The sequence below is a fragment of the Aspergillus stella-maris genome, assembly GCF_047715825.1.
Source record: "Aspergillus stella-maris strain CBS 113639 unplaced genomic scaffold BDV14scaffold_9, whole genome shotgun sequence".
In the NCBI taxonomy this organism is placed as follows: Eukaryota; Fungi; Ascomycota; class Eurotiomycetes; order Eurotiales; family Aspergillaceae; genus Aspergillus; species Aspergillus stella-maris.
The window spans coordinates 49,048-76,873 of record NW_027396803.1 but is presented as its reverse complement, the minus strand read 5'-3'; the positions used below and the strand labels follow the sequence as shown (position 1 = coordinate 76,873).

Here is a 27,826-nt window from a genome sequence, read left to right as displayed (position 1 = left end):
TAACCCGATTCCGTCGGTACATGTTATAGCACGATTGTCGGATTAGAGACTCACGACCAGCCGAGTCAGACCATACCTGGAGGCACATCGAGTGGATTGTGTGGGGCCCGGCAAAGCCGCCCAAAGGATACATGTGGTATAAGGAGACTAAAAACGAGCCTGATATCAGCGGGTGGGAGCTGTAGAGAGCACCAAGTTTCATATTCAACGACTTTTACAGATGATGCCGCTAACACGTTCCTTAGACTAACGGTACGAGTAACCATCTAAGGAGCGACGAGGGAGGGAAAGAAAAAAAGAAAGGAGAGGAGGATTGGACCTCGAAAGAAGGACTTTACTGCGTGCTCGGCTGAAGACCATGGTCCATGTTACTGCAGTCACTGCCGCTACAGACAAAATTTTTGAAACTCTTTTACTAGAAATTTGGCCAATTTGTCCCAAGACCATTGGTACAACTGCAGGAAACAAGAACAAGTTCTCTAGTTGGGTAGTGTAGCAAGAGAATGATACACTACAAGCGAGTACATAAAGTACCAACAGAATCAAATCTAGATACACAAACAATCCCACACCCTGGAATCCATGCCACTCCATCATCTCATCCTAGTCCAATAAGTCTAAATCCCCAACTGCCCATTCGAAATAAAATGACTCCCCCCGGCACAAATATACCCATGACCCTGCTTAATCCACTGATACCCAACAGGACAAACACCCATATGCCTCAACTTCTGCTGAATCTTCTGTTCCTGGCGGCGTGCCTTTTCCTCAGCTTCGTGCTTCCGACGCAATTCTTCTAGTTTCGCGCGTTTCGCTAGTTCCGCTAGCCGTCGTTGTTCGTGGCGCCGTTTCGCCTCCTCGTCATCGTCTGGATTCTTGTTTGGGGCGGGAAGGAGTTGCGCGAGTTCTTTCTGGACGGTGCGTTCTTCATTTAGGAGGGATTGGTACTCCTTTTCCGCTGCCTCAGCGGCCTTTTTGTCCTCCTGGAGTTGCGCCCAGATGGCGTCTGAAACGCCCTGGTCTCGCTGGACAGCATCCTGAGATTCCTCTGGGGCAATGGGCGCTTCATCCTGCTGCAGAGTATCTTCCTCCTTGATGACAGGCGCATTCAAACTTGTAGTGAGTACTGGCGGCACGGGTTGCCGTTTAAGAGTTTGGGACTGGAGCAGATCGAGCATGGGGTTTGTTTTTGGTGGAGGTGACTGTGACTGTTCTGCAGCTCGGCTGGTTCGCTCAGAGAGCATGTGGTCGATTTTGCTTAGGATCAAATACTCATCGATAGTAATCTCCTTGTTTTGCATGGACTGGAGAGCTGTGCCGAATATGGTTTTTCCTAGGGTCTGGATGTCGCGTGCGTTCGCCCAGTTCGCTGTTTGGACGAGGTGAGAAAATCGATGAATCATGTCGTTATGAAATATAGGGCTGGGATTCTGCAAGGCATCGAGATCGAAGCTGTTGACCTTTGAGGACAGGTCTGACTTCTTCGCTTGCATAAGAGTTGTAAGGAGTTTGATGCAGTCAACCGGCGTAAGGCTCTTGAATTCAAGCTCTTCTGGGAATCGACTCGTCAAGCCGGGATTGATTGTCATGAGACGATTGATATCCAGATCATATCCCGCTAGAATGATGATAAGCTTCTGGAAGAACTTGGGCTTCGTGATACAGTCCACGATCTCGTCCATGGCCTCTTTGGCGAATGGCCCTTCGGCAAGTCGGTATGCTTCGTCGATAAGCAGAATCTTGCCCAAAGATTTCTCGAGCAGTTGTTGTGTCTTGGGACCGGTCTGGCCGACATATTGGCCTACCAAGTCGGTTGCTGACTTCTCGATAACTGCTGCAGACGATAAAAGACCCATGTCGTAGTAGACCTTCCCGATTTTCCTGGCAGTGCTTGTCTTTCCAATTCCTATAGCTCATCAGCTTATGCACTTGACCGTGGTTGACCATGGCAGTGAGATAAATTGGTAACTTACCAGGTGGTCCGCGGAAGAGAAAGTTGAAGGGAATTTGTTCTTTCGGATCCATATCCAGGTCGCGCATGTTCTTGACGGTCTGGCGATATCCCTCAAGCTTCTGAATAATCGCCTCACAGCCGACAACATCCCTGAACAGCATGGGGATGTTGGTCTCAGTGCGCTCGCCGCGATCGTACTCAGGGTCAAAGTCTTGCGGCTCATAATCGTTCCTACTGGCCGACCTGTCTAGCTTTGAGCGCCTCTGCTGCTGGCGGACTTTAGCCGCGTTAAGCAAAATGTCAATTTCGCCTGCGTTTCCGAAGTTCGGGCGGTTTCTAGCATGGCCGAGAACTTCCATTGCCACTTTCCTGCCCCTGGCGGAGGTCTTGAACCCCTGCTGCTTGAGTTTCAGATCGAAGATTTGACCCAGTTCATTGTCTGAGAAATCCTCGAAATTGAACGCCGAGTCAAGAGGGAAGCGGCGTGATAATCCGGGGTTGACATTTTGGAACATCTCCGTCATTTGCTCTTGATAGCCCAAGAGCAACACGCATCGATCATCGCCGGGGTTGCTCTGGACTTCACCAACGATTGTGTCGACCACGGCCGTCTTGTATGGATCTGCTTGAGTGGCACCACTGTTAAGGCTACCGTCTCCGAAAAGACCATAAGCCTCATCGATCACAAGGACCTTTCCAACGGTAGAAGCTAGGATCCCTTTTGTGTTTTGTTCGGATTGACCAAGGGCGCCACCGACAAAGTCAGCAGGAATCTTGACAATCACTACGGGGAAGTTGACAGTTAGCGAAATGGACGACGCTGTGTTCAAGACTACTAACCCTCGCCACTTGACAAGTATCCAATGTCAACAAGAATCTGTCCATAAAGCTTGGCCACGGTCGTTTTTCCAGTACCAGGCGAACCGAGGAACACCCGATTCAGAGTAAACTCCACCAAAGGCTCTTCTTGGAGTTCTCGCTCATAGTTAGCTTGTATACTATCCAGGAGAGCACAGACAGTGTCTTTGACTGAGGCGAGCCCGATCATGTTCTGTAGCTTCTTCCAAGCGCCACAGGCCTGCAATGCCTTGTCCGGCTCGGGACCAATCAGATCTTCTTTCGTTAGCAAAAGGTCATCGGGGGAGGTCTTCTGTTTTCTTTCACGTGCAAGACGCTTCGCTTGACGTTGAAGGACTGTAGAGAGAACATTTTCCACGGTTCGAGCGTTTCCGAACCCTTCGTTGCCTCGTTGTCTGGCGATACGCCGAGCAACAATCCGACAGTAAAGCCCGCCCATGCCTTCCTCTGCTTTCATCCGTCCGCTGAATCGTTTGTTAACTTGATACTCCAGGATAGAGCGTAGTTCCTGTTCGTCATAGTCCTCGAACACAAATTCATGAGGGAATCGGCTGGGCAGTCCGGGGTTGTGAGCGAAGAACTTCTCCATCTGGCGCCGGTATCCTGCAAGGACCACGACGACTTTACCAGTGAGGTCCTCGACCTCTGCGAGTAGAAAGTCCAGGACCTGCGAGCCCATACCGCCTTGGACCAACTGATAAGCTTCGTCAATGAAGAGTACGCCGCCTCCGTTGTTTAGTATCTCATTGATTTGTTTCTCGCAACCAGCAACGCCGCCATTCGCCAGTCGAGAGCCGGTGGTCTCCTTGATAAAACTGCCAGGTATGATGCCCATGGATGTTAAAAACTTTGCATACAGACGTGCAACAGTTGTTTTGCCTATTGTCTCATTAACGAGTGAAGCATTTCTTGAGCAGGGTCTGACTCACCGGTTCCAGGGTTCCCAAGTAGAACGGAGCCAAATCGTTCTCCTTTCAAGTCGACGCTCTGTCGCAAAGCTGCATCGACTTGAGACTTGATGTTGAGGAACTTGGCTTTGATGCTTTCTAAGCCGATCATGCCCATAAGCTTGTCCAGCTCCTCACTCCGCGCCCCTTCAAAGTCCTTTTGGTACTGCCAGTCCTCTCCCGCTGATGATAAAACTTTCTTAACCCCATCGTCACTCGTGACTTCGGCTGGGGTCGATGTAGCTGGAGTGCCTTGCGGGGGCGTACTGGTCACAGGCGGCTTCCGTGTTCTACTGTCATTCCCTGGTGCCTTTTGCTGAGATAGTCCGGAAGGGGTGTTCTCGGCACCGACCGATCCTACGGAATCCTGGCCGATACGTATCTGGAGTCGCGCTAGATCCTGTGACTGTTGTTCCAGGACACGTTGCCTGTCCTGATCATCGCGGTGTTCTTTCTGGAGTCGACGTTCGTGAGCGATTTCATCTTGTATTTCGGCAAGCTGCCGAGCGTATTCCCTCTGCTTTGCTTCACTTCTTGCAGCCAGCTCCAAATCTCTCTTCTGTCGACGTTCCTGTTCTCTATCCTCTTGATCACAAATGTAACACGCTTGAATCTTCTTATAACATGGTCTTTTAGCTTTGTGATTTCGCGGGCAAGTCCATTCGACGACTTTCCGACACTCCATTTTGGAATGGTCCGACAGTTGATGGCACTTGTGGGGACAATCGTGTAGCCCGCAGTTGAGTTTTGTTCCGCTGTCGTTGTTAACTTTGAATGCGCAAAAAATTGATGATGAAGACTTACCAAGGCTGATCACATCCTCCGTCCGGACACAGCTTGTCAAAATCATGGGGGGCTTCCAGGACAGCCGTCCGCTGTGGGTGTTGCTCACATTTGACGGGAAGTCCGTCGTACAATTGTCCACTCTTCTGGAGTTGATCAACGAATGGTTTCCAAACATGTTTCCCTTTTCGACTGCTGATGAATGTCTTGGAGTTGCCGATCATGATCAAAACGTCGCGAGCTCGAGAGATCAGGACGTTCAGGCGTTGCGGTGCTGTCATGAAACCGATGTCTCCGTCCTGGTTGCTTCTGGTAAGGGTGGCAATGACGATGTCACTTTCCTCGCCTTGATAGTTGTCTAGCACCATTATGTTAGTAATTTCTGGTCACGACTTGAAGCATGTGTAATTTACCAATGGTAGACAGCTTGATTGGGCGCTTGGTATGCTGTGCACTTGCCTGGGATATCAACCCCGCGCGAACCAAGTCATATGAATCTAGGTCATTAAGGACAGGGTCGGTTTCGTTGCGCAGCTCATCTCGCAGCAAAAGGAGCTGGCCAAGATACGGCGTAAGAACGACCAATTTGTCGGTGCCGTAACCTTGCTGACCGAGATATCGGACAATCTTCAGAACTAGCTGGACTTCGTATGCATTCCGCTTGCTTCCCTTTGACGCATCATCATGTCTGTCAGAAACACCGTTCAGATTCTCCTCGGGCTGTGTGTGGTCGATGAAAATAATGCGATTTTGAAGTCCCCTTGGAGCTGGTCGATTCAACGTCTTATCACCGTCAAGCAAATCGGGATAGGTGAGATTGCGGACAAATGAAGAGATCTCAGGGACCATGCGGTGTTGTTTGGCCAGAGTAGAATGGGGATACCCAGATTCCACAAGACGCTCGAATAGAGATTTATTCAGATCATATCCTGCGCCCTTTTCCACAGACAGAGCGTAGTTATTGATTTTCGGCCGCAGCTGCTTGTGGTCACCAATCATGATCAGTTGCTTGGTATGAGATCCGATTGCAGTGAGAACGTGCGGCTCCAAGATCTCTCCGGCTTCTTCCAGTAGCACAATTCCGGGGGAAGCTGCAGCTAGGTCTTTGGCATACATTGCGGCAGCTGTTGTTGTGCAGCCGATTATGCGCTTGGAGCGAAGGATATTCCGCGTTTTCTCCCTGAACATCTCGTTGAGCCTTTCTTGGCAAATGTCAAGCCTACTCATAAGACTTTGGACGTTGGCTACCTGCTCCTCGAGAAGTTTCTCAATCCATGCACTTATCTTCGCATGTCGATCTTTCTTTGACATAGTCCAGACTTGGCGAGCCTTTTCCCCAAGGTGGGAAAGAGATGACTTGGAAAGGTATCTTCCCAGAGACCAACGGTCGTATAGATACTTAGATGTGACGTCCTTTCCCCCTTCCCCAACGAGTACCATTCCATCAACCTGCGGTGGAGGTGCGAATGCTTCAAAAAACTCACACTCTTCGAACTCGAGGAACTCTAAGAGAGCAGCGTGATTCAAGCCAAAATTCAGATACGCGTCGAAAGCCGTTTTCAAGTCAGAACGGATATCAACCGCTTTCTCTTTCAAGTCGTCGATGATCCTCCAACTTGCTGGGTTTCGGCTAAAGTTGGGGGTGTGTGTTGACAATTTGAGCGAGTCGGTTCTCTGCGACGACTTAGAGCCGAGTCTGACCATGGTCATGGAATCAATCCCAATATCCATCAGATCTTCAAGAAACTGGTCCAAAGCGTGGTTGGTGTAACACATCACAAGGATTGTGTCCTTGCTGTAGTCATTCAATACCTTCGCCATAAGGGCGCCAACAAAAGACTTTCCAGTCCCTAGGAGGACATTAGTCAGTGCTCTAGAGAGAGATATCAAGTATCAAGTGGGAATACCTGGGGGTCCCTGAATCAAGCTAACCGTCTGAGTGAGGCCTGCTAACAGTGACTGCCTTTGGGACGGATCTAGGTTGATGGGGTTCTTTGTATTCAACACGCTCTGCAAATCTGTGGAGGAACGCAGTGAATCAATGAAGGTAGCAGGAATGATGTTGGAATGAGCGACCCCGCTGCCCTGGCGGTAAACCAGTAGCTCGTCAGCGAGAGGGAGATCAACCTTGCTTTGGAGACGTCGTAGGATGGGTTCATAAGCAAAGACTGAAGCATCAACCAAAAGGAATTTGATGTCATCGTAAAGCTTGAAGTACGATAGAGTCTTTCGCAATGCCCCATTCTCAACAACGCGAAGGATGATCTTGGGTGGGTCATCAAGCAGGTAATCGATCTGTCTGTCAAGAGTGGCGAACGAGATGATCTCCTGACCGTGCAGTAAACACCCGAAAGACTGATGACGAAGGTAACCGAAATCGCTCTTTAAAAGCTTTTTGCGGGCTTCACGGTCCAACTTTGTTAAGGCTTCAAGGCCTTGTGAACAGGAGATGGCTAAAGCGCATGGAGATCCACGCGTATCAGTCTCATGGAATACGCCCGCTAGGGACAGCTTTGTGAACAAAGAGGCTGAACGGCGTTTTCTCTTCTTAGTCCCACTTGCAACCTGGATCTCTTCGCGTATCTCCGTAAGCATGTCTTCACGCAGGAGCCGAAACTGGTTGTCAAGATGTGCTGCCGGGCGTGCTTCCACGGGAAGCTCCTCAATTTCTTCAGCACGTCGATAAAAGGGCTTCTGCGTTGAACGAAGTTCGTCATAGGTAGGATAGATTGCAATCTCTCGGAAATCGGCATGGTCATTGTCATGGCGGCCTCCAGGCACGAAGTCCGAGTCTTGAATAATGGTGTTGCCTTTATTGAGGTTTAGTATCTGCGCGAGTTTGTGACCGTAGGCGCGTGTGTCGGGGGACGCCGCTCGCAAAAGAGAACCATGGTCGACCACCTTCTGAGCACTACTAACAACTTCATTATGGGAAATTTGTGGGTGAACCAGAAGTTCGGTCAACAGCCAGGCGAAAGCTCGCATCGATGGTTCGGTCAATTGACTTGCTTGAAATGCTTGCATAAAGGCGTCCCACACAGTACGTGGTTCGGCGACTAGGTCCAGGATGTCCTGCAAGAACAGCCCATTGCATAGTTTCTTAACAGAAGGGTCCGAGAGATACAGAAGAAAACCAGCGGTATGCGTATTTAGAAAGTCAGGTTTGACGTCAAAGCGTACCCCGGCGTAGATGGCGGTTCGTGCTGCGGGGCTCGCGAGAATGCGTTCAACGCAAGTTGCGTGATCGCTCTTCTCAAGAACTGCTTCGAGAAACCTCGTAAATGTAACGGCGTTTGTGATAGGACGATTTCCACTGAGGACGAGATCGAAGAACTTCGAAAGTCTGTCAGCGCGGGATGCCATGATGACGATGCGCGGAGACTGGGTCGGTGATGAGAGTTGGGAAAATATCAGGTAGATAAAAAAGGAAGAATCGAAGGTAAACAAGAGAGGAACACAAGAGGCGCTGCAGAAGGCAGAATCTGGCACTGTGCTGATAGACAAGGCTGTGAATTCACATCAATTTGATACCAATCATTTGCTGTGCCACAGAACGGATAGCACCCCTGCCCAATAGCAACGGAGCAAACTTCACACAGATTGAAGAGAAGTGAATGTGGCAGAGAAAGCAACAGAATCTGATAGACTGCAGTTGTATTCTGTCCCTCAGACCGAACACTTTCCGGTCCTCTCCTTTCCTTTCTTCTCACCACCATCTTTCCCGCTCGTCCTACCATTTAACTGGTTGACTCAAAGAGAGGAATCGAGAGACTGACAAGCGAGAGAAAGCCATCGCCAACATGCCAGGATACATGGGAGTCCTTGGCCGCCGCAGTAGCCCAGGAGAAGGACGCGGTCAGCTTGGTCCTGGACGACTATCGTATCGTTCCCCACGAGTATCGGCACCGACGGCAGGAAAGATACTCACAACAATTTCCAAAACCGATATTGAGGCCTCAATCCATACGTCGCTACCAGAGAAAGAATCTCCAAAGATAGCTGGTTGCAAATTGGTGGGATCCTACAACTGGCTCAACAGGAAGTCGCCAACTATCCTCGTTCCAGGTAACTCAAAACAGCCTCATCTTGAGTGTCAGGTTAAACAGATCGCTGACTGTCACGACCGATAGGAGAACCGCCGAAATGGACCCCGGTATCGAGCCCTGGAAAGCTACCGGAGGACAACGACTCGTACTTTCGAGACCAGAACGCAGCAAGATATGCCGAGCACGTCTTCCAGCCCGCAATGGAGGCCATCCTCAAGCAGAATGCAAGCTTCGACTTCACCGACGTCGACATTATTGCTTGTGGCAGTACCATAGGAAACCTCCGTCGATTCGTAACAGAGCCCGACAAAGCCTTTAGAATCGTGGTTGAGGCAATCGGATCCGCTGTGTTCTTCGTCAGACGTGAAAACTCACCAACTCAGACAATTCCGAATGTACGTGGATACGGCCATACCTTTCCCGAGGCGAACACAACCTGGGGAAGCGACGTGAAGGGCTCCGAGTCCCACCAAAGGATTCTCCAGTACAAGTTCGCCGGGCTATCCTGCCTCGTCCGTTACGAGGGCGACGGGTACTTTTCAACCGTCAAACAGCTTCTGAAGGATGCTGACAATTCCGAAGCGGGCACCCCAGACGATCTGCTCAAGTCCTTCAACAACGCCTCGGTCAGCACCTTCGCACCAATCAACAAACGACCCCTCAATGTCCAAACCGGAGGAGAAACCATCCCCCAATCCACGATGTTCGATCTGAAAACCCGCTCGAACAGCAAGGAATATTCAGATGTCCTGAGAAGCGAGCTGCCCCGTCTTTGGATCGCCCAAATCCCGAACTTCATCGTCGCCTTTCACAAATGGGGCGTATTCCACGACATACGCGTCAACGATGTCCGCGATGATGTCCGTAAATGGGAAGACGAACATCAGAGTGATTTGGGCAAGTTGGCGGCGCTCCTGAGAATGCTAGTTGCCTTCGCCCATAGTCAGCCGGACGGAAGGTTCGAGGTCGTGTTTGAGGGTGGACCGTATAATCAGTTGGAATTGAGGGAAGTTCGTGGTCAGGTGAATTGCTGCATATCCGAAGCGATGAAAAACCGTTGCGTGGAAGGTGCGAGCGCCTTAGGCGAGGACAAGAGCGACGGTGAAGAGGAAGAAGAAGAGAGGGAGGAGGAAGAGTTTCGCCGGGAGGAGGACTGGTCAAGTGAGGAGGACTTCGGGTCGGTGAAGGACTTTACTGCGTGCTCTGCGGAAGACTGTGGCTATTGTGGTCACTGTGGCTACTGAGACATTTTCTGAAATTGTTTGAGTACTTAAGAATTTGGTAACATTGAAATCTAAATCGTTTTTCTCATCGCAACACATCTACCAGGTATGTGGTTATCTACCACATCTTCTCCCACCACCTCCTCGCCCAGTGCATCTCAGCAAGCGCCATAGCCCTCCTCCCCTTGAACCCACCATCCTCCCAAATCCTACACTCAGCATCAACCTCCTCCTTGCCCGAGTAAATATCGGCTTCAGCAGGATTGACAAAGCTCGTGCGGTGCCAAAGCTTCCAGAACAAGAACATAACGATGAAGAACCCGATTCCAAAGTAACTCGTCACGAAACCAGATGTGCTCCAGGGCGAGAAGACAGTGAAACCGTTAAAGATTGTTGTCGCGCTGCCGATGACCAAGGCTAGAATTGCCCAGTATGGCATAAGAGGCGCGGCCCAAGGGAGGAAGGTCTTTCTGTCTTTGCCTTGTGCCTTGAGCGCGCGGTACCAGGCTAGGAAGACGACGACCATGCAGGTGTATGTTAGGACAAGGCCGCACGTTGTGAGGTCGATGAACCAGTAGAAGACTGTTGAAGAGGAGTTATCGGCGACGAGGAAGGTGATGCAACTGATCAGGGAGACGACCATGACGCAGTATATAGGTACACCGGCCTTGGTACACTTGAGGAGGAACTTGGGAGCTTGGCCATCCTTGGCTAGAGAGTATAAAGTACGGCTCGATCCGTACACGTAGGCGTTGCCGCAGGACCAGCCGGAGAAGAGGATGAGAACGTTGATGAGGTCAGGGAGACCGCCGATGTTGAGGCGCTTGATGCCGATGACCCAGGGTGAGGCCGCGGAACCGGCGGAACCGTCGTCAATAGCACTGATGAGGTCGGGGTCACGAGAGTTGCAGATGATTGTCACAGCAAAGGTACCAATGACGTAGAAGCCGACAATGCGCCAGAAGATCATCTTGCAGACGCGGGGAATTGTGTAACGTGGGTTCTGGATCTCTCCAGCTGCGAGAGCGGGAAGGTCAGGACCGGCGAGAGAGAAGGCAGCATAGATAATCACGTTGACGAGAGCCAGAAAGCGGCCAGTATCGCCATCGGTATAGAACTCGAACATGACTCCGTCGGTCCAATTGCGGAAGCCGTACGCGTCGTGCTTGGGGTTACCGCCGACCATGGTAATGAAGGTAAGAAGGACGAGGCCGATGATGAGCAGGACCTTGGTAGAGGCCATGATGAATTCACTTTCGCCGTACCATTCCACCGCCACCACATTTAGTATAAAGCACACGACCATGGCCATGGCTATCCATACTGCCGGGTTAACGTCGGTTGTCCAGTATTGCATGACGGTGGCGACGGCTGAGTATTCGGTGCAAACTAACATGACGCCGGCATAGAAGTATACCCAGCCCCTGGAGGGTCAGCGAAGGACATCCTGACATGATTCTGGGAAGAACTTACATGGCGAAAGAGAAAGCAGGATCAACGTATCGAGAGGCGAGTTCGAAGATGGAGCCTCGGATAGGCAGGTATGCGCACATCTCTCCAACACATAGATAACACGGCCAGATGAACAACAGTCCATACAAGAGGTATCCTAGGACAACAGACAGAGGACCAGACTCTTGCATATAGGAACCGATTCCAACGAAGAGACCTGTTCCAATGGAACCTCCAATAGCCATAAGCTGAACATGGCGAGCGGAGAGACCGCGCTTGGTCTGACCGTAGGGAGCGACAGTGCCCTCGGCAGCGGTGACGGGGCTGTCATCGACAGACGGGGACTTTTTCTCGATATCCATGTTGCAGACCGGCTTGACAACTGAGGACCATTGTTACCCCGGGATCGAATGGCATCTTATATGGCTGGTAGGGCTTCTGCAGGGCGTAGTTGCATTGCAGATAAGAGGGCTATCGTGGTATCAGAGGGATGGCGATGCTAACCCGATAAGGGAGGAGATGGCGACGCCTAGCGTGCCAAGTGATACCAGCGATAGCTTATCAGCAAGAAATTGTTTCTTGTCATGCCGGTCATGGCTGTCAGTGTCAGTTGTCGGTGGCGATGGCCTATCGGGATGTTATCAGTTGTCGTGCAGGATGACGGCAAGGCGTTGTGAGTTGGACCATGGGACTGGAAGTGTTCGGGAAGACCTGGAGAAGATGGAAGTGCTGTCCGTCCTGGTGCCTGAATCAGGTGCTTTGCTGCCTCAGGCAGCAGCAAGGCAGTATTCAGGCATCAATATCGTCTTCTCCAACTCCCCAAGCAAGGGTCTTTTCCCCGCACAGGACCATCGACTATGTTAATCTTCTTAGCATTGATTTTGTTGTGATTAAGATTGTTTGGTGTCAGAAACACAATTTCCTGATTTTCTGATATTTCATGTGGTTATATATCCTCAACGGCTGGACGGCCCGGTAGCCGCCCCATAACGCCGGCTGGCACAATGGCCGAGTTGGGCTGAATACCGTGCTGGGTTAGACCTAGAGCGTCACTAATCCCCTCGTCTTAAGAACCTCCGCAGTTCTCCGCAACTCTGGACAACCGCAACGCCATAACCTCATCAATGATGGAAGCCCTGCATGTCGAGCCTGTCGAGCCTCCCGAGCCTCCTGCTCCCCGTCTGCTACTGCTGAAGCTAATCAGCTCTGGCTTCTCCTTCTTTGTGGCCGGCGTCAACGATGGCAGTCTGGGCGCTCTGATTCCCCACATTCGGGAGGAGTACGACATTAACACCAATATGGTGTCCATCGTGTAAGTCATCTTATTAGTATCCAAGGAATCCGCTAATTGCGTAGGTATGGAACTACCTTTTGCGGCTGGCTTTTCGCGGCACTCACAAATAGCTATATGGGCCAGTACATCAACCTTGGTGTGTTCCTTCTGCTTGGTGCGGTGTTCCAGATCATAGCGCATGCCCTACGTCCTTGGGTACCACCGTTCCCACTCTTCGCCGTGACCTTCTTCCTCGCTGCGCTGGGACAAGCATACCAAGACACCTACGCAAATAACTTCGTTTCAACTGTCAAAGACGCCCATCGCTGGCTGGGGTTCATCCACGCTATGTACATGGCAGGCTGTCTTGTCGGGCCATTTGTCGCGACGGGAGTGGCATCCTCGGGGTCAAATTCAAACTGGGGGCTTTTCTATACTGCGCCTCTAGGCCTGGGTCTGATAAACCTCATCCTGGTATACGTCGCGTTCCGGGAATGGATAACTTTGAAGAAGACCGAGGGTGAAGCGGTGCAATCACCCACGTCGCGCAAGCAAGAGGCTACTGCAGAAATGCGCAAGACGGTGTCCACGCCAGGAGTGTGGCTCATTAGTCTATTCTTCTTTTTCTTTCTCGGCGCCGTTATTACCGCTGGAGGTATGCGCTCTTCAATTCTTTGAGAACTCCCTACTCATATACGCAGGTTGGATCGTGGAATACTTGGTCGAAGTCCGCAGCGGAAACTTGGACCAGATGGGTTATGTTCCTGCAGGGTTCTACGGCGGTGGTTTCTTAGGCCGCCTGATCCTAGCCGAGCCAACGCATCGATTTGGCGAGCGACGGATGGTGTTTCTATATGTGGTGCTTTGCTTGGCACTTGAGCTTGTGTTTTGGCTGTAAGTCCAATTGCCCTCGATAATTTCCACCGACACCACTAACAAACCCAGGGTTCCCGACATCATCACCGAAGCAGTGGCTATTAGTCTCCTTGGCTTCTTCTCTGGTCCTTTCTTCGCTACTGTACGTCTTCTTAGCGTTCAAGCTTAGATGGTGTAGCTAATATTACCAGGGTATATCCGTCGCATCAAAGCTCTTCGCAGAAGAAATCAAATCATCCGCTCTCGGTACGTTTTCCACCTTCCCTCTGCGAAGGAAACTAACAGCCAAAGCGTTCATATTCCTTCTAGGCCAAATTGGAGGAGCCGTATTTCCCGCAATAACAGGCGTGATAGCCTCTGAATCCGGGGTCAAAGTCCTACAGCCCATGCTTGTGGGTTTGCTCGGTGCAACAGGCGTCTCATGGCTCATCATACCGAAACCTCGTCTACACCACGATTAAGACGCTTTGCCATTGTCAGGTTTTACCATGGATTACCCTCAGAATATGCCCACGCAGCAACGCATTACTTAGCTTAGGTACATACACTACCGCCACACCCGCAGATAACCTGGCACATTCCGCCCAGCCCACCCCAATGTGAATCAATCTGCCAAGGTGAAGCGGTAAATAAGTACACGATTACACTATGTAATGGACTCCTCGTGGGGCAGGCCAGACTATGCAAACCCGTGTATGCAATGTTAAGCAACACTGGCATTGTAGGTAGAATTTACATGCGTCTTATTTGAGAATTTCAAGTAGATGACCCCGTACTCCATGCAGCGTGATATGCCTATCACCTCAAATATGGCACCGGCTCAGCAAAAGTCTCGTGTTTTACTCGCAGTGCTTTACACCTGACCAGTCATCCATGTGCTTGCTTGTCTTCGATTCCCACTAACTGTAGTCAGATTACTTTGTTTAGACGGCAGTCTTAAACATACAATAGCTCGCGTTCAGATAGGTATCTGAGCTACTTAGGTGATCCATATCAACAGGTCACATCTATTAGTTTAAGTTATTTATGCTCGATGTACAGCGAGCAGAGTATCACAGGTCCACTGACGCGTTCTATGCTTATCCGTCACTCAACAATCAATCTCCAACTTCCTATGCAACCTCCTCACTATCTCGCCATAATCCTTCTCATTCTCAGCAGTTATAACGCCCCTCCGAATCAAGAAGTCAATGACCGCAACCGCACTATTCAACTTGAAATCCCCACTCCTCAGCGCATTCAGAACCTCCTCCACAGACCAGAGATAGAACGCCTCAATCTCGCCATCACCAGGGACAGGAACCATATCCGCAGTCAATTCAATATCATAGACGTATTCGATTTCCGGCTGGAGGAGTCCGATCTCTCGATCACCGTATTGGAATGGCTTGACGCGGTAATAACTGATTTCTCCGCTGCCGTTGAGGTTCTCTCTGACAAACGTCTCGTCCAGACTCGCCTCTTGCACTGTTTCCCGGATGGCGGCTTCTTCGGGGCGACTGGATAGTTCTGTTTCCAGACCGCCGGCTGCTGTGTTGTCTAGCATCCCGGGGTACGTCTGTTTCGTTCTTGATCGACGACCGATCCAGAGTAGTAAACCGCGGGTCGGGTGATTGACATAGCATGTTGCTTGGACACCGCTGGTGAGGATTCCGAATGTTGCTGAGGCGCTGCGCTCAATTTCTAGCAGTGTTGTTTTGGAACCGTCGGCATTGGTGGCTGTGATTGGGAATGTTTCGTTTCGCCAGGACTTAGCCAGCTTGCAAAAGAGAGGATGGGCGGTCGATGAAGACATTTCTTTTAGGGTTTTTGACATTAGAGCTGTTAGTTTGACGTCGGTGGTTTCGTCGTTGTTCAGATGGCCGCCTAGAGTCAGTTCTTTGCTCTCGTGGTCGACGGTCGATCCTGTGCTTGTGAAGTTGAAAGACTCGACTATCGATTTTGGGACATGGCCTAGGGTTCGAGAGCAGTTGGCGACCATGAATTTGTAGTAGTTTTGGAGGTAGGTGGTGTAGAGTGTTGGGTTGTCGGCGTAGTAGGGGAAGCTGAATCATGTTAGTGTTATCGAGGTTTGTGATGAAAGCCGCATACTTATCGCATTCCTTGACAATGTCAAGAAGGGTTCTAGGCATTTTTCAGGATGAGATAGGGTTAGTGGAGTGGTGGGAAGTGAACAAAATCATGTACGGAGTTGAATTAAAGACAGACTAAGTGACAAGTGGCATGATCGTCAATCAAACCCAAAGATAACAAGAACACCAACAACAGGCAACAAAATATCAAACCATCAATATTCTTCGAAGTTCTTCAAACCGTCATCCATACTATCCATCCAACCCTGGCACCCCAACCCAGTCTCGTACAATCCATCTTCCTTTTTAGCCCCCTCCAGCATCATCGCAGCCCCATAAAGCTCCATAATCGCCAACATGGAATCCTCCACCCGGGGCTCAATAAGTGCATGCCATATTTGCGGCGTCGTCATCTGTCCGAACCTCCTACGCAGCATGCGCTGCAGCATCACATCGTTCCAATCGTCAAGATCAGCCTTGAAGTCATAATCCTCCTCCTCATTTTCACTCCATTCCATTGCGATGCCCTCTTCGAGGATCTTACGGATCTCTTTGTTGGGATGCTTAATGCTCAGCTTCGTCTTCTTGTTCCAGCTAGCTGAGGACTTGAGATGTTCGAATTCGAGGTGCTCGGCCAGGAGGGCCACGAGTTCCTCGCGTGATAGCATCTTCATGTAGTCGAGCACCGGTGGGAGCGAGACGAAGCGGTCGCCTGGCATGTGGGCGAGCATTGCAGCTTTGAGGTGGACAATGTCGGTTTGATTGAGAACTTTAGGCTCCGAGGGATTTGTGTCTGTTTCTTCATCAGCAGAGTCGTCATTTGATGAGTCGTATTCCATGGGGTCTTGATGACGTTAGAAGGATGAATGAGGGCTGAAAGGCTAGGAACGGACCTTCCTCATCAGAGGTCTCCATCTCAGGGTTATATGCTCGTGCGTGCGCTCCGCAGTGGCAGAGGTCTTCTTCCTCATTTTCCTCCTCGTCTTCGTCCTTGTCCTGCTCTCCGCATTGGCAAAGGTGTCCTTCCTCATCTTCCTGTTCTTCTTCTGATTTATTTTCTTCATCATCCTCGCTCTCTTCATCCTGTTTCGCATCGTCCATATCCTCATCCTCATCCTCGTCCTCATCATCTTCATCTTCATAATACCCACACCAATCATCAGTGCCAATTCACACGCAGTTGACCGGTGTCGTACTTGAAGTACTGGAACCTAGGCGGTTCTTTCTCGTTGCCATTGGCATCTTTGTCTTCACCTAAGCCTGCTTGTTCCTCCTCATCTTTATCCTCATCAGCTTCCTCTTCAGAATCAATCACCACTATTTCCTTGTCTTCCTTTCTCACGACATCACCTTGAGCCTCACCCTCAGCAACAATCGTGACGGTAGAATCGGTATCCATCTTTTCCTTCTCAGCAGGGATGCTTAGGAAACGCCACTTGTGTATCTCTGAGAGGAGAGGTAGTCCGTACGGAAATCGTCTTTTCCTTGGTGCCTTGTAGTCTCACGACCCGTAGCCGAGCGAGTTCATTAAGAATTGGCTTGGTGCCACTTGATCGGATTACTGGATACCAGAAGGAGGCGAGTGCTTTGCTGGTGGGTATGGTGGTTTTATTATGCGGGTGGTATTTCCTATGTTGGGGTAAAAGGATTGTAGGCTGGGTGGTGGGTGGGTTGAGAGACAATTCTGGATCTCCTACTCCTCCGGCTTGGAAGATCCGAGCTGACGCTCAGATGATCCTGTCAAACATGTTATTCTCGAACAACAGGGCGGAGAACCGATCCGCTACAATCGCTTCCCCGGTACGTACCCAAACCTAACATTTAAGGCAACGAACGTTCATATCCGAACCATCACCTACGATACCAACGCAATATGGCCATTCCCCTTTTGGTAGCTCTAACACCCTGCGAGCAATCTGATGGCCAGTTTCGGTGAAGGAAAATGTCCAGACAGGTATGAACATACAAAGACTCGATACACAACCCAACGTAACACCCGCCATAGAAACAAAGTTCTGGACAAAGCACAAATACAGGCACCCATTATCCCCAAAACCACCAAACAAAGCCGAAAACCCTCAAGGAAAGGCCTTCGTCACAAAGGACATCTAAAGTATAAACCATTCCACAGGCCCCATCCTATCCGGAACCAAAGCCCCCATCCAACCACGCTCAAACATCAAACTTTCCCAAATGAACCCCATCCAACCAACGCAATCTCAATCCCAAGATCCCCCAGCAACAACCCTAAACCCCCTCCTATCCCAAATTCTCCATCGGCACCACATCCCCAACGCCTCAGAAATCCTCTCCCAAGGTCTCTGCCGCACCTGCGAAGCCCAATGGCCATGGCAACTCCTCTTCCGGATCGTCGATCCAGAGAACTATATACCCTACACCGCACGCTGTACGAATTGTCACCGGGTAGGCTTTGTAGAAAGGATGGTTGAGCGCGGTGTGGCTAGGGAGAATGAGATGAGGGCTGCGGAGGGCGTTGAGACTGTTCCAGGGATTGGCAGTTGTGAGGGGGTTGATTGGGCTGGTGGACAGGCGGGGGGGTTTGTGATGGGTGAGTTTCAAAATTCCACTCATGCCAACATGCTCAACACCCACGGAGGTGGTGGCTTTGGCAGTGGAACCAACCCTCGTCGACGCCCCCAAGCTCGGGGCCGATCTCCAGGTGAGACTGGCGTTCCGAGCGGCGGATTTCCCGCTTCTTTGACGCGGTCGAGCGGATTACGTGTTGGGGAGATTGGTATGGGGTTCTGGGAGGATGAGAACAGGAATGTAGACGTTGGTACTGGGGAAGTCGTCCGGATTTCCCGCGAGCGTGTTGATATCGGGCCTCCGAGACATCCTGGTGATTCTCCAGGCCAGAACCATGATTAGCACGGCGATAGAAGGAGTAGTCTGCAAGTCTTGCCATTTTCTTTTATTATTTTCACTGTACGTTGAATAGAACATGTCCTTTGAATCTTGATTCGGGCCAAACAAAACACCATTCTAATGAACTATTTCGAAATGTATAACTAAATAATTGTCAACCATGTACATGTCCTGTTTAGGCTGTAGAAAGATAGGTCACTCACACTTCCATGAGTAACCAAAAACCAAGACATGGAATCTGAATAAAGACGAATGTCGTTTGTTGAAATACCTTTGGCATCTTCAATGCGCCCTCTTAAAAAAGGCAGACGAGGCGAAGATACTCTGGGCCTTGGCTTTCAGTGATAGCAGGTAAGGTATTGGAACAATAACGGATATGCTTTGTTTTTTCCATGTTATTGAAGCACATTGACTAGGTGATAAAGCCCAAGCCATGAAAGGTGTTTTGGGCTATGGTCAATAAGATATACTAAGCGTGTGAGGAAGACAAAATGCAATGACAAGTTGCAATGACTCAAAGATAGCTAGAGCATGAATGCAGAATATAGATAAAAGGAAGCATCACAATGCCATTGAGATGATGACAGATACGAACCTCCTTCAAGATTACAGCAGCCCATAACATAAATACCCCCAGGCACTGGCAAGCAGCATCATACCCATCAAGCAAGACCAACAGCTTATCCAACCCACTTACATCCAGCTACTATCACTACTACCACCGCCAAAAAAACTACCAAGCAACCACAAACATGTGCCGCAACACTGCGTCCACTGCTTCCCTGATCACCCGCCCCTCCCTCCAGTCTCTCAAAAAAGAAGGCTGGCAATGGATCCGCGGAACGCAGGACCGCAAGAAATTCAGCGATAAGGCTCTTTTTTCTCAGCGCGAGAGGCGACTGTTTGAGCTAGAGCAGGACGAGTATGTTCTGATTGAGAGGGGGCCATTAAAGATTGAGGATGGCGGAATTTTTGGGTGGTTTGCGCCGGTGCCTAGGGGTTGAAGTGAGATTCTATAGCTGGAATTTGTAGAGTGAAAAGAAAGAGTGCTGAATTTGAAGTTGATGTATAGGAGTGAAGTTGTTTAGTCGTTCGATCTTGATTTTAGTCTTTCATTATTGTTGAATGTTACTTTTTTTGATATCATAATAATTAATATATACTATGTATTGCCTGGCTTCCTCATGATGCTTGTACGTCGTGTATTGGAAATTCCGATACAGGCATGTTAATGAGAGAAAGTCTCAATCTGCGTAAAGTGTCATAATGTACTTGCAGTTCCTGAGCATAGTTAGACACAACCCTAACCTATGGTAATATGTTGGAGAGATAGGGTAGAATACAAGCAGACCTGAGATATGATAGGGTCCACTGTAATCTCCCATGGATAAGGCTACAGCACGTAACATATGCTCTCAAATTCTTTACGCTCTCGAGATTAAAGTGTCTTGATTTGTGAAGCGATGGGTCTGCCTTTGATAAACCATGATCAGGGCTTGTCTTAGCCAATAAACGTCACTTTCTCATCTTTTTCATGAAGGAAACTACATGGACATTCGAAGCAAGACATTTTGCCCTTCCAAATGACCAAGGTCTCTTGTTACTGGTCTACCTCTTTCATGACAATGAGGCAACTCTGGAAAGACATCCATATTATTCACCCACCCCAGCTGGGAACGAAGTTATAAATACCCGAGACAGCAATTCTTCCACCACCCCAGGCTTTCAAATCAGTAAACCCCATCCAACTATCAATTCCCACCTACCTTACCGTATCTCGACGCAAAATGATTGACCCCTTCAACTTCCTCGGCGTCTATACCGAGAACACTCCTGTTTAAGATGTTAGAGAACTCCATAAATTGAGATTTCCCGAATCGCTTGTTGATTTAATCTTCCTGAAATATCAGATTTCCCAATTGTAGGTCAGTGGCCTCGATAGACGCCGGCACAAGCGTTGACAACCCACCCGTCTACCATGTTAGGCCATAGTAGAAAGCTAAGTCTCTTTGAACTCTGTAAGAAAATCCTTTCTCCATCTTGGATATGATTCTTTAAAGCGCCGATAAAGAATGTTTTGGTATAGAAACAAAACGGGGACATGACGGCTCAGGGCTGTTCTCCATTGTATGTGGTTGAAGGCCAGACAGACACCTTTTACAACGCAAGATATCATTGTCTTCTTCTTTGAGCAGAGGCAGCCTTTAAAAAATAAGGGATATTGAGGAAGCTGAATCGGCGTAATTGATTGAACGCACAATAGCACTGCGATTTTCGTTATTGTGGGTATTATGAGCCTTGAAGGACGGAGTTGAAGGAACTGGAAACAGGGGTAATTGGACATTGTGGGAAACAGATTATTGTCACTTCTGAAGAGATGTCAAGTATATTTTCGAACAATGGCTAGAACTAACGGTCACTATCTGGCAACAAAGCTTTGATCTTCACACAAAGAGTGTTGTTGGAACAAGGGACCTGCTACAAGGGTGTAGACATATAAAATCGTCACTCTAAGAGACAGATCCAGATAATCATACAGCAACATCTATACCTACTTACCGCGGTGGTAAATCACGACAAATCGACAACTGCCCATCCGACACAACACTATTATCAAGAATGTCCAGCACTACAACCACAATGCCCACCCCCATCCCAACAATCACAATCACACCAACTCCCGACACTCCCCTCCAACCCACCCCCTCCCCATCAGGCTCACCCCTAAACTCCGTCTGGATACTCTACAACGCCTCAGGACATCGCCCAAAACTAAGCTCCTCAACCCCCGGCCTAACAATCACGCAGCCAAATAACCTCCTCCTCCCCTCCTGGGGCGTCGTCGAGAGCGAAAGCGAACCGATTCGTCTCAAACGCGTTGTCCTGATCACACCAATTCCAGAGGTTGACAGCTTGAGTGAAAATCTTACCATTGGCTTGGATGCGCATATGTTAGTGAAGGTCTGTGAGCGGACTGCTGGGGAGGCCCCGAAGGTGGGTGATGTTTCTGAGGGGGTGCTCATGCTCGAGGGGGCTCATTTGAGGTTTGGTGCTGGGAGGGTAGTTGCTGTTTTGGAGGATGTGATGGTTTTTATGGTTAAGAAGAAGGGTGTTTAAGATAGAGACATGATGCATGGGGTGGACTCTGGATATTCCTTTTCTTTACCATACACCCATGAACCTCATAGGGTATGCCTCTAAGCGTTCCATTGGTTCGCCTTCCATTAGTTCAAAGCTAGAATTAGGATTTGAATTAACTATCTCGCGTCGAATTATTGAACGTTCTATGACTCTACTATTACCTGTCATCTATTATACTGTAGATCTAGAGCAGTGTATTTTTAGTTAGATATATGTCTTGGAGGTTGAGCATACTGATTCTGTGAAACCGTGTGCATCTACATACTGCCGTAGACTTGAAAGTATGGAAATTATCATTTCCAAGCATCATGTATTGGCCAGCCGAACACTCTATTGATAGATACCATTTCACAGTTTTCCATTCCTGACATCTCCACTAGAAACATTGTCACGCAGGATACACAGCAGCACCCATCGCCCGAAACTCAGCAAGCCACCTGCCTCTCCCCGTCGCCAAAATCTCATCTACCGAATCCAACCTACCCCAAAACTCTCTCAAAACCTTCTCCGCCCCAAACATAGACTGCCAAGGCAGAACCCCTGAGAGACATCTCACATGCTGCAGCACAACCTCTCGCCGCAGCGCATCACCCGATTCCGCGCCGGCAATGTAAATCGGCCAGATAGTTGCTTTGAAGAGCGGGTGACTCGGCGAGACTTGAGAAACGTGTTGCAGTATCTCATCGACTAGATCGGTGCTTCGTGGTGGGGTATGAGCGCAGGAATCCAGATATGTGTCCGGGACAGCCTGCAGAGAGTACAGCGTTGCGGCGGCCTTGTAGGCTGAGTTGATATGGTATCGTTCTGTAGATTCAGTGGCTGGTGTTAGGGATTGGGATTGCAGGTACATTGTCCAGGTGCTTGGGTTGAATTCTTGCAATGTCAGGAATATGCACTGTGTTGATGGTGATGGGGTGCAGCAGGAAGGTTCGGTGCCGGCGTCATATATAGACCGTGCGGCTTGGATCACTGAGGAAATCGAGGAAGGACATGCGGTGTAATGTTCGACTTCTGCGTATTTCAAGGCCGTGTCGATGCCGTTTACTGCGGCGCATAAATCGGGGATATTCCAGGTTTCTATTGACGAGGAAAGTGAGGAGCCAAAGGTATCTTGGCTGCATGACGGTTAGATCTCGATGAGCAAAGAAAGCAACCCTTCTAGATATCAACGTACAGAATAAGACGAGCAATGGTCCATGAGCGTAACGAGCGTTCGTCAGATTCCGAGTCATCAGATATAGCTGAGTACGACGTCCTGATTAAGCGGACTAGTCTGGCGGCAGCCAATAAGTGTATTCGCCATGTATCATCGCTGGATTCAAGGACGGCGAACTCGGCAAGCAGCATCAGGGATGCCAGAGAGGTTGTATAGTTTGACGGGTTCAAATTGTTGATCTCCTGATTAAGGAGTCGGAATGCCCTTCCTTTGGCCTGGAGAGCATAGATCTGGTTGTTTTGAGTACTGCATACCGTTTTTAGAAGATTGTGCATGTGGGCTGCGGATATGGCGATGATAATGTGGAACAGAGCAGGGCTGTGGTCGGCGAACTCGAGCAGGAGTTTGAACGGGATTCACGTTTGAGATGGGAGATTATAGATAGTCAGGTCATTGCCAACGTTAATTAGGAAATGGGCCAGGTAGTGTCGTGTAGGATGGTCAAGGCGTTGAAGCCAGGGGTGGAGAAGAGAGTCGTAGAGCATAGGCTGGTTGGTAAATCCTCGGCCATCGTTACAAGGTTCCGTTGCGACTGGCATGAACATGTTAGATGGAAAGAACTTGCCCATCATCTTGCCCCGACTAGCAACTCCATTTACCCAGCGTATCAGGTTGTCATATCCGAGGCATTCCACACCGGAGGCATAGCATCTCTGGCATCGCGGTTTACCCTCATCACACTTGAGCCGATGCCGTCGACAGGTGTGACATTCTCCCTTTGAGCGGCGGGACATGATGAATGACGCAGTGCATGGATATGGGAAGACATGGTTGTCGTTGAAGAAGAATGGAGGACCAACCAAGAACAAGAAGAGACTACGCCCAATTTAGAAGCCAAGAACCAAGTCTGTGGGTCTGAGAATGGACCACTCAAATATGTCATTATGGCCTGAAGAGCTATAAAGATCTTGCCTCCTCCTGTCTACCTACGTGAGTACATTTTTTTACAATGCCACTATCCGGTCACTGCCTTTGCCAAGCAGTAGCTTATACTGCGAATGCTGAGCCAGATCAAGTCGCCTACTGCCACTGCGACGACTGCTAACGCCAAAGTGGCTCTACCTATGGTACCTGGATCAAAACGCCTCCATCATAGAAAATTGTAGCTAATACCTTATCTCCTCAGCACCGTACGTGATGATCTCACCAGACCAGCTATCAATCAATGGCGCGGTCACAACATTCAAAACAACCGGGAGTTCTGGTTCCCCTGTGCTCCGCCAGTTTTGCCAGACGTGCGGGTGCCCGTTATTCATTCAAGCTCTTAGTGCTGAGAAAGAGATTGCTATTATGGGTGGCTCGCTGGATCGTGAGCATAAGGTGCTGTTGAAGCCGGTATGTTCCTGATACCTTTTATCAGGCTATGCATGAATTGAATAAGTCTCTAGTCAACTGAGATTTGGACTGCCAGCAAGCTGCCGTTTATTCAGGAGCGGCTGCACCATTCTCATGCCAAAGACCCGGAATAGGAATATTCGGACTAGGGGTAGTCTTTATGACATGGAATATACGCCTCCCAGAAGTCATGGCAAAGATGTCAGCCAATTATCTTTGGTCACAGAGAGAAAAATTGCTTCCCGTGTTTCTTCATCAGTCAATGAGATTAGGTTCAATAAATACTTGTACTCAGGGCTGTCAAGTTTGGTCACCCTGGTAGACTGTGGCGAGCACGGTTGAATTGTTCTGTGACTCGAAAAAAATATGTTACCTGAGAAATGGAAACATATGCCAAAGCCTTCCTCAAAGGGCGATTCGAAATATCATTCAATTGCTGGGGGTGTATAATTACATGATACAAAGTAGGCTGAAAGCTTTTATTCTGGCTATTTAGTGAAGATTCATGGGTTAAATGGATTTGTTTACATGGCCTATAATATATATATACATATAGATATATATCCGGTTCTATCGTTACCTCATCCAGATTTTTAGCAAAGTGTCCCATGGTATCCAGGCGATTTGAAAGTGTACAGGATTCACACCCAGGCAATAGAGCGTTCGTTCCGAAAAATCGATCCAAATGTACATCTTTAATAGTTCTCTTTCAATGCTGCTCGAAGACCTCTAGACTGGGTCAGATACCTTGAGTTTCATCTCGAGCTTAGATACGCTGCGTTATGGCCACCAAGCTAGCTGATGGTAAGCAGAGTAAGATATACCCCAGAAACTATAATTCTGAGAGGGCGCATAGGAATTACTCTGTGTAGAACAATAGCAAGTACTCTGCCCCTCGAAAAATGTAAACAATATCTCTGCGTGAAAGAAAAGGTCTAGTATTTAAGGGCTATGTACAACGGGACACCTTCCTGAGGAGTCCTTGGAATATCTACAGTCTTCATTTCTTACGGTGTGCGCTACGGGTCATGTCTCTTCATCTGTTACAAACGCCTCTTGTAACTTTCCACAATCCTGTGTTCTTTGGCGGCAGAAATAGCAGACGAGTGGAGATTAATTCCAGCTTGAGAAGAGATGGCAGGCAGTCCAGGGTCTGCACAAGAGGCGGATACATTTAACGGTGTAGCCGAATTACCCGGGATACTGCCAGTGAAGGTCCAGAGCATATGGCAGTAACTAATAGTCACAGACACTCCATGCAGATATGATATCAGAGCTTCCAGCCAAGCATGCGATCGTGAAAGAAGTGGCAAGCGCGGTATCTCGAGAGGGGATGGACAACAGGGGTGGACCGAGAACAAGAGCGGCGGACTCTGATCTTCTTACGATGCGTGCGTCTGTCCTAGTGATCCTTGATCTTGACAGGGGTTTGAGTGGCACAGAGATCTGGAGTGTGATAGAGACTCGGATACATGTTTCCATAAGAGGGCTCGCACAGTTTGCTCGATCCCAGTTCTGCATCTTGCCCTGTATTGAGCTGGCTGCCGAGAAGCGAAGAGGCGACAAGAGCAGTAGACACGTGCCTTAAAAATCCATACAAATTTCCTCCACCGTGCCTACTATATCCAGGAAACGAAGCAATGCGATTCGCTGCTGTCTTCGGATCCAATACATATCAGTCCGAACCCCAAATCCATCTCCTCGGACCCTCAAGCAGGAAAGCAAACCTGACGATCCCAATGACCTATCCAACAGAAAACCCCAATGAACCAATTTTCCCTGCCAAGCAGGGTTCTCGATCTGGTCGCTGCGGATCTACAAAAGTGGATTCCTCGTTCTCGCTCGTTCCCCCTAGACGGCGATTGGACCCCACGAAATGACTAGCTCCGGGATCTGGTCTTCCCGGCCAGTAGTGCTTTGCGGGGGGTCTGCAACTTAACTTAATGGGGAATTTATTTGGGGAGAACCGGATTTTGCTTGGTCTGTGCCTGGATTGCAATCTTATCGATGCTGGTTTACCCCGTTTTGGAGTGCCTGGACTACTGGATGGACTGGGCAAGTCCACGGAAGTGTTACTTCCGGGAACGAGAACGAGAGTTCCTAGTCTAGGCAAAGGCAAAGAAGGGATGAATGGAATGGATATGGATGTGATGTCAGGGTTGATATTCGAGGTGATCTGGATAGGGGGCTCATGTGCATATAAACCTGCTGTATCCCCGTGGTTCGCTGCCTTTTCTTCTCCATCCCCTTCACACTCGTTACCATACTGAGCCAGATCAAGAATATCACCTCTCAGTCCAACCAACCCAATCATCACCATGAAGTTCACATCCCTTGCCCTTGCCGCTGCAGCCATGCAGGTTGCCCAGGCCGGCCCCGTCGACAAGCGCGCCGATGGCGTTAACGATGGTACTTTCTTACCCTCCTACCCCATGCTATTACTCCGTCCATACTAACAATGTCACAGCCGACATCCTCAACTACGCCCTCACCCTCGAGCACCTCGAAGCCACCTTCTACGAGCAGGGCCTGAAGAACTACACAAAGGCCGACTTCATGGCCGCCGGCGTCTCCGAGACCGTCTACAACAACCTCAAGTCCGTCGCCATGGACGAGAAGGCCCACGTCGATTTCCTTACTTCGGCTCTGACAAAGGCCGGCGCTAGCCCCGTCGCCCGCTGCACATACAACTTCCCTGCTACGGACGCAAAGTCGTTCCTTGCTCTCGGTAACATCCTTGAGGGCGTTGGAACCAGCGCTTACCTTGGTGCTGCTGCATCTATCATGGACAAGACTTACTTGACTGCCGCTGGCTCAATTCTGACCGTTGAGGCCCGTCACAGCGCTTACCTCCGTGCTGCGCTCGGCGAGAAGCCCGCTGCTCAGCCCTTCGATAACCCCCTCGGCCTGAACGAGGTATACACCCTCGCCTCGCCATTCATTGCCTCGTGCCCTGAATCCAACGGCGAGTTGCCCGTTAAGGCCTTCCCCACGCTCACCATGGAGATGTCCACGGAGTCAATCATGGAAGGCGACAAGGTCAAGCTCACCGCTGGCCCCGGATTCTCCGACATGAAGACCAGCGACGTCCACGCTGCTTTCATTACAGTTACCGGCCCCGTCTGGGCTGATGTTATGGCCGGCCAGAACGGCGAGTTCACCGTCACGATCCCCAAGGGCGTTATGGGCCAGAGCTATGTTGTCCTGACGAACGGAAACAAGAATGCAAATGATGATAGCATTGTTGCGGGACCTGCTATCGTTGAGATTGGTGCTAAGATGGGTGGTATGCTTGGTGATTGCTCTATGGGCGGTCACGGCAGCTCTGGCTCTGGCAGCGGCATGGGCGCCATGCCCTCTGGTAGCGGTAGCTGGTCTGCTATGCCCACTCCCACATCCGCCTGGGGCTCCGGCATGGGCGCTTCCCCCTCTGGCTGGGCCGCTATGGGCAGTGCGTCCATGACTCCCTCTGCCTCTGCTACTCCTCCCGTTTTCACTGGTGCTGCTAGCTCTTTGACTGCTTCTGTTGGTGGGCTCGTGGGTGCCGTTATGGCTGTTGCTGGGTTCTTCCTGTAGATTGGTTGGGTGTGTAGGTAGAAGCTACTAGGCTTGGCTTGACTTGTGGTGATGTGGATAGTGATGTACACGATTGGACTCTTGTATATATAATAGGTTCTCATTTTATATGGGGCTGACTTCGTTCTCTAATTCTTAATTTCATACCCTTTATTTTTTACATTACAAGTACTTGACGAGCATGGTGA

At 49.7% G+C, this 27,826-nt stretch overlaps 10 protein-coding genes across 10 annotated transcripts; 5 read left to right on the top strand and 5 right to left on the bottom strand.

Annotated features, from left to right (window-relative positions):
- Positions 1-458: 458 nt before the first annotated feature.
- On the bottom strand, positions 459-7,973 carry BDV14DRAFT_212016 (P-loop containing nucleoside triphosphate hydrolase protein). Its single transcript, XM_073776219.1, has 7 exons — positions 6,450-7,973; positions 4,956-6,392; positions 4,564-4,900; positions 3,742-4,514; positions 2,795-3,691; positions 1,974-2,738; positions 459-1,906 (listed from the first exon to the last, which is right to left on the bottom strand). Exons 1-7 carry the CDS (start codon positions 7,903-7,905, stop codon positions 618-620), a joined length of 6,954 nt encoding a protein of 2,317 aa, XP_073631204.1. The 5' UTR covers positions 7,906-7,973; the 3' UTR covers positions 459-617.
- Positions 7,974-8,178: 205 nt separating this feature from the next.
- BDV14DRAFT_151770 (uncharacterized protein) lies at positions 8,179-10,030 on the top strand. The gene is made up of 2 exons (XM_073766570.1): positions 8,179-8,607; positions 8,673-10,030. Exons 1-2 carry the CDS (start codon positions 8,343-8,345, stop codon positions 9,830-9,832), a joined length of 1,425 nt encoding a protein of 474 aa, XP_073631203.1. The 5' UTR covers positions 8,179-8,342; the 3' UTR covers positions 9,833-10,030.
- On the bottom strand, positions 9,881-11,736 carry BDV14DRAFT_151763 (putative proline permease). The gene is made up of 2 exons (XM_073766569.1): positions 11,285-11,736; positions 9,881-11,235 (listed from the first exon to the last, which is right to left on the bottom strand). Exons 1-2 carry the CDS (start codon positions 11,623-11,625, stop codon positions 9,930-9,932), a joined length of 1,647 nt encoding a protein of 548 aa, XP_073631202.1. The 5' UTR covers positions 11,626-11,736; the 3' UTR covers positions 9,881-9,929.
- A 561-nt stretch (positions 11,737-12,297) lies between these two features.
- Positions 12,298-14,103, top strand: BDV14DRAFT_167572 (putative MFS transporter). Its single transcript, XM_073767711.1, has 6 exons — positions 12,298-12,575; positions 12,620-13,191; positions 13,238-13,430; positions 13,482-13,554; positions 13,604-13,658; positions 13,704-14,103. The coding sequence occupies exons 1-6, from the start codon at positions 12,388-12,390 to the stop codon at positions 13,871-13,873; spliced, it is 1,251 nt and encodes a 416-aa protein (XP_073631201.1). The 5' UTR covers positions 12,298-12,387; the 3' UTR covers positions 13,874-14,103.
- A 296-nt stretch (positions 14,104-14,399) lies between these two features.
- On the bottom strand, positions 14,400-15,601 carry BDV14DRAFT_167571 (uncharacterized protein). The gene is made up of 2 exons (XM_073767710.1): positions 15,504-15,601; positions 14,400-15,457 (listed from the first exon to the last, which is right to left on the bottom strand). The coding sequence occupies exons 1-2, from the start codon at positions 15,542-15,544 to the stop codon at positions 14,503-14,505; spliced, it is 996 nt and encodes a 331-aa protein (XP_073631200.1). The 5' UTR covers positions 15,545-15,601; the 3' UTR covers positions 14,400-14,502.
- Positions 15,602-16,041: 440 nt separating this feature from the next.
- BDV14DRAFT_167569 (uncharacterized protein) lies at positions 16,042-16,651 on the bottom strand. The gene has a single exon (XM_073767709.1). It carries the CDS (start codon positions 16,583-16,585, stop codon positions 16,301-16,303), a length of 285 nt encoding a protein of 94 aa, XP_073631199.1. The 5' UTR covers positions 16,586-16,651; the 3' UTR covers positions 16,042-16,300.
- A 1,026-nt stretch (positions 16,652-17,677) lies between these two features.
- Positions 17,678-18,373, top strand: BDV14DRAFT_197019 (uncharacterized protein; the record flags this gene model as incomplete). The annotated part of the gene is made up of 1 exon (XM_073772581.1): positions 17,678-18,373. The coding sequence occupies one exon, from the start codon at positions 17,678-17,680 to the stop codon at positions 18,371-18,373; it is 696 nt and encodes a 231-aa protein (XP_073631198.1).
- A 2,637-nt stretch (positions 18,374-21,010) lies between these two features.
- On the top strand, positions 21,011-21,487 carry BDV14DRAFT_197018 (uncharacterized protein; the record flags this gene model as incomplete). Its single annotated transcript, XM_073772580.1, has 1 exon — positions 21,011-21,487. One exon carries the CDS (start codon positions 21,011-21,013, stop codon positions 21,485-21,487), a length of 477 nt encoding a protein of 158 aa, XP_073631197.1.
- Positions 21,488-21,899: 412 nt separating this feature from the next.
- On the bottom strand, positions 21,900-23,461 carry BDV14DRAFT_197017 (Zn(II)2Cys6 transcription factor; the record flags this gene model as incomplete). The annotated part of the gene is made up of 3 exons (XM_073772579.1): positions 21,900-22,626; positions 22,686-22,973; positions 23,088-23,461. The coding sequence occupies 3 exons, from the start codon at positions 23,459-23,461 to the stop codon at positions 21,900-21,902; spliced, it is 1,389 nt and encodes a 462-aa protein (XP_073631196.1).
- A 2,919-nt stretch (positions 23,462-26,380) lies between these two features.
- On the top strand, positions 26,381-27,638 carry BDV14DRAFT_197016 (ferritin-like domain-containing protein; the record flags this gene model as incomplete). Its single annotated transcript, XM_073772578.1, has 2 exons — positions 26,381-26,471; positions 26,530-27,638. 2 exons carry the CDS (start codon positions 26,381-26,383, stop codon positions 27,636-27,638), a joined length of 1,200 nt encoding a protein of 399 aa, XP_073631195.1.
- Positions 27,639-27,826: the final 188 nt, after the last annotated feature.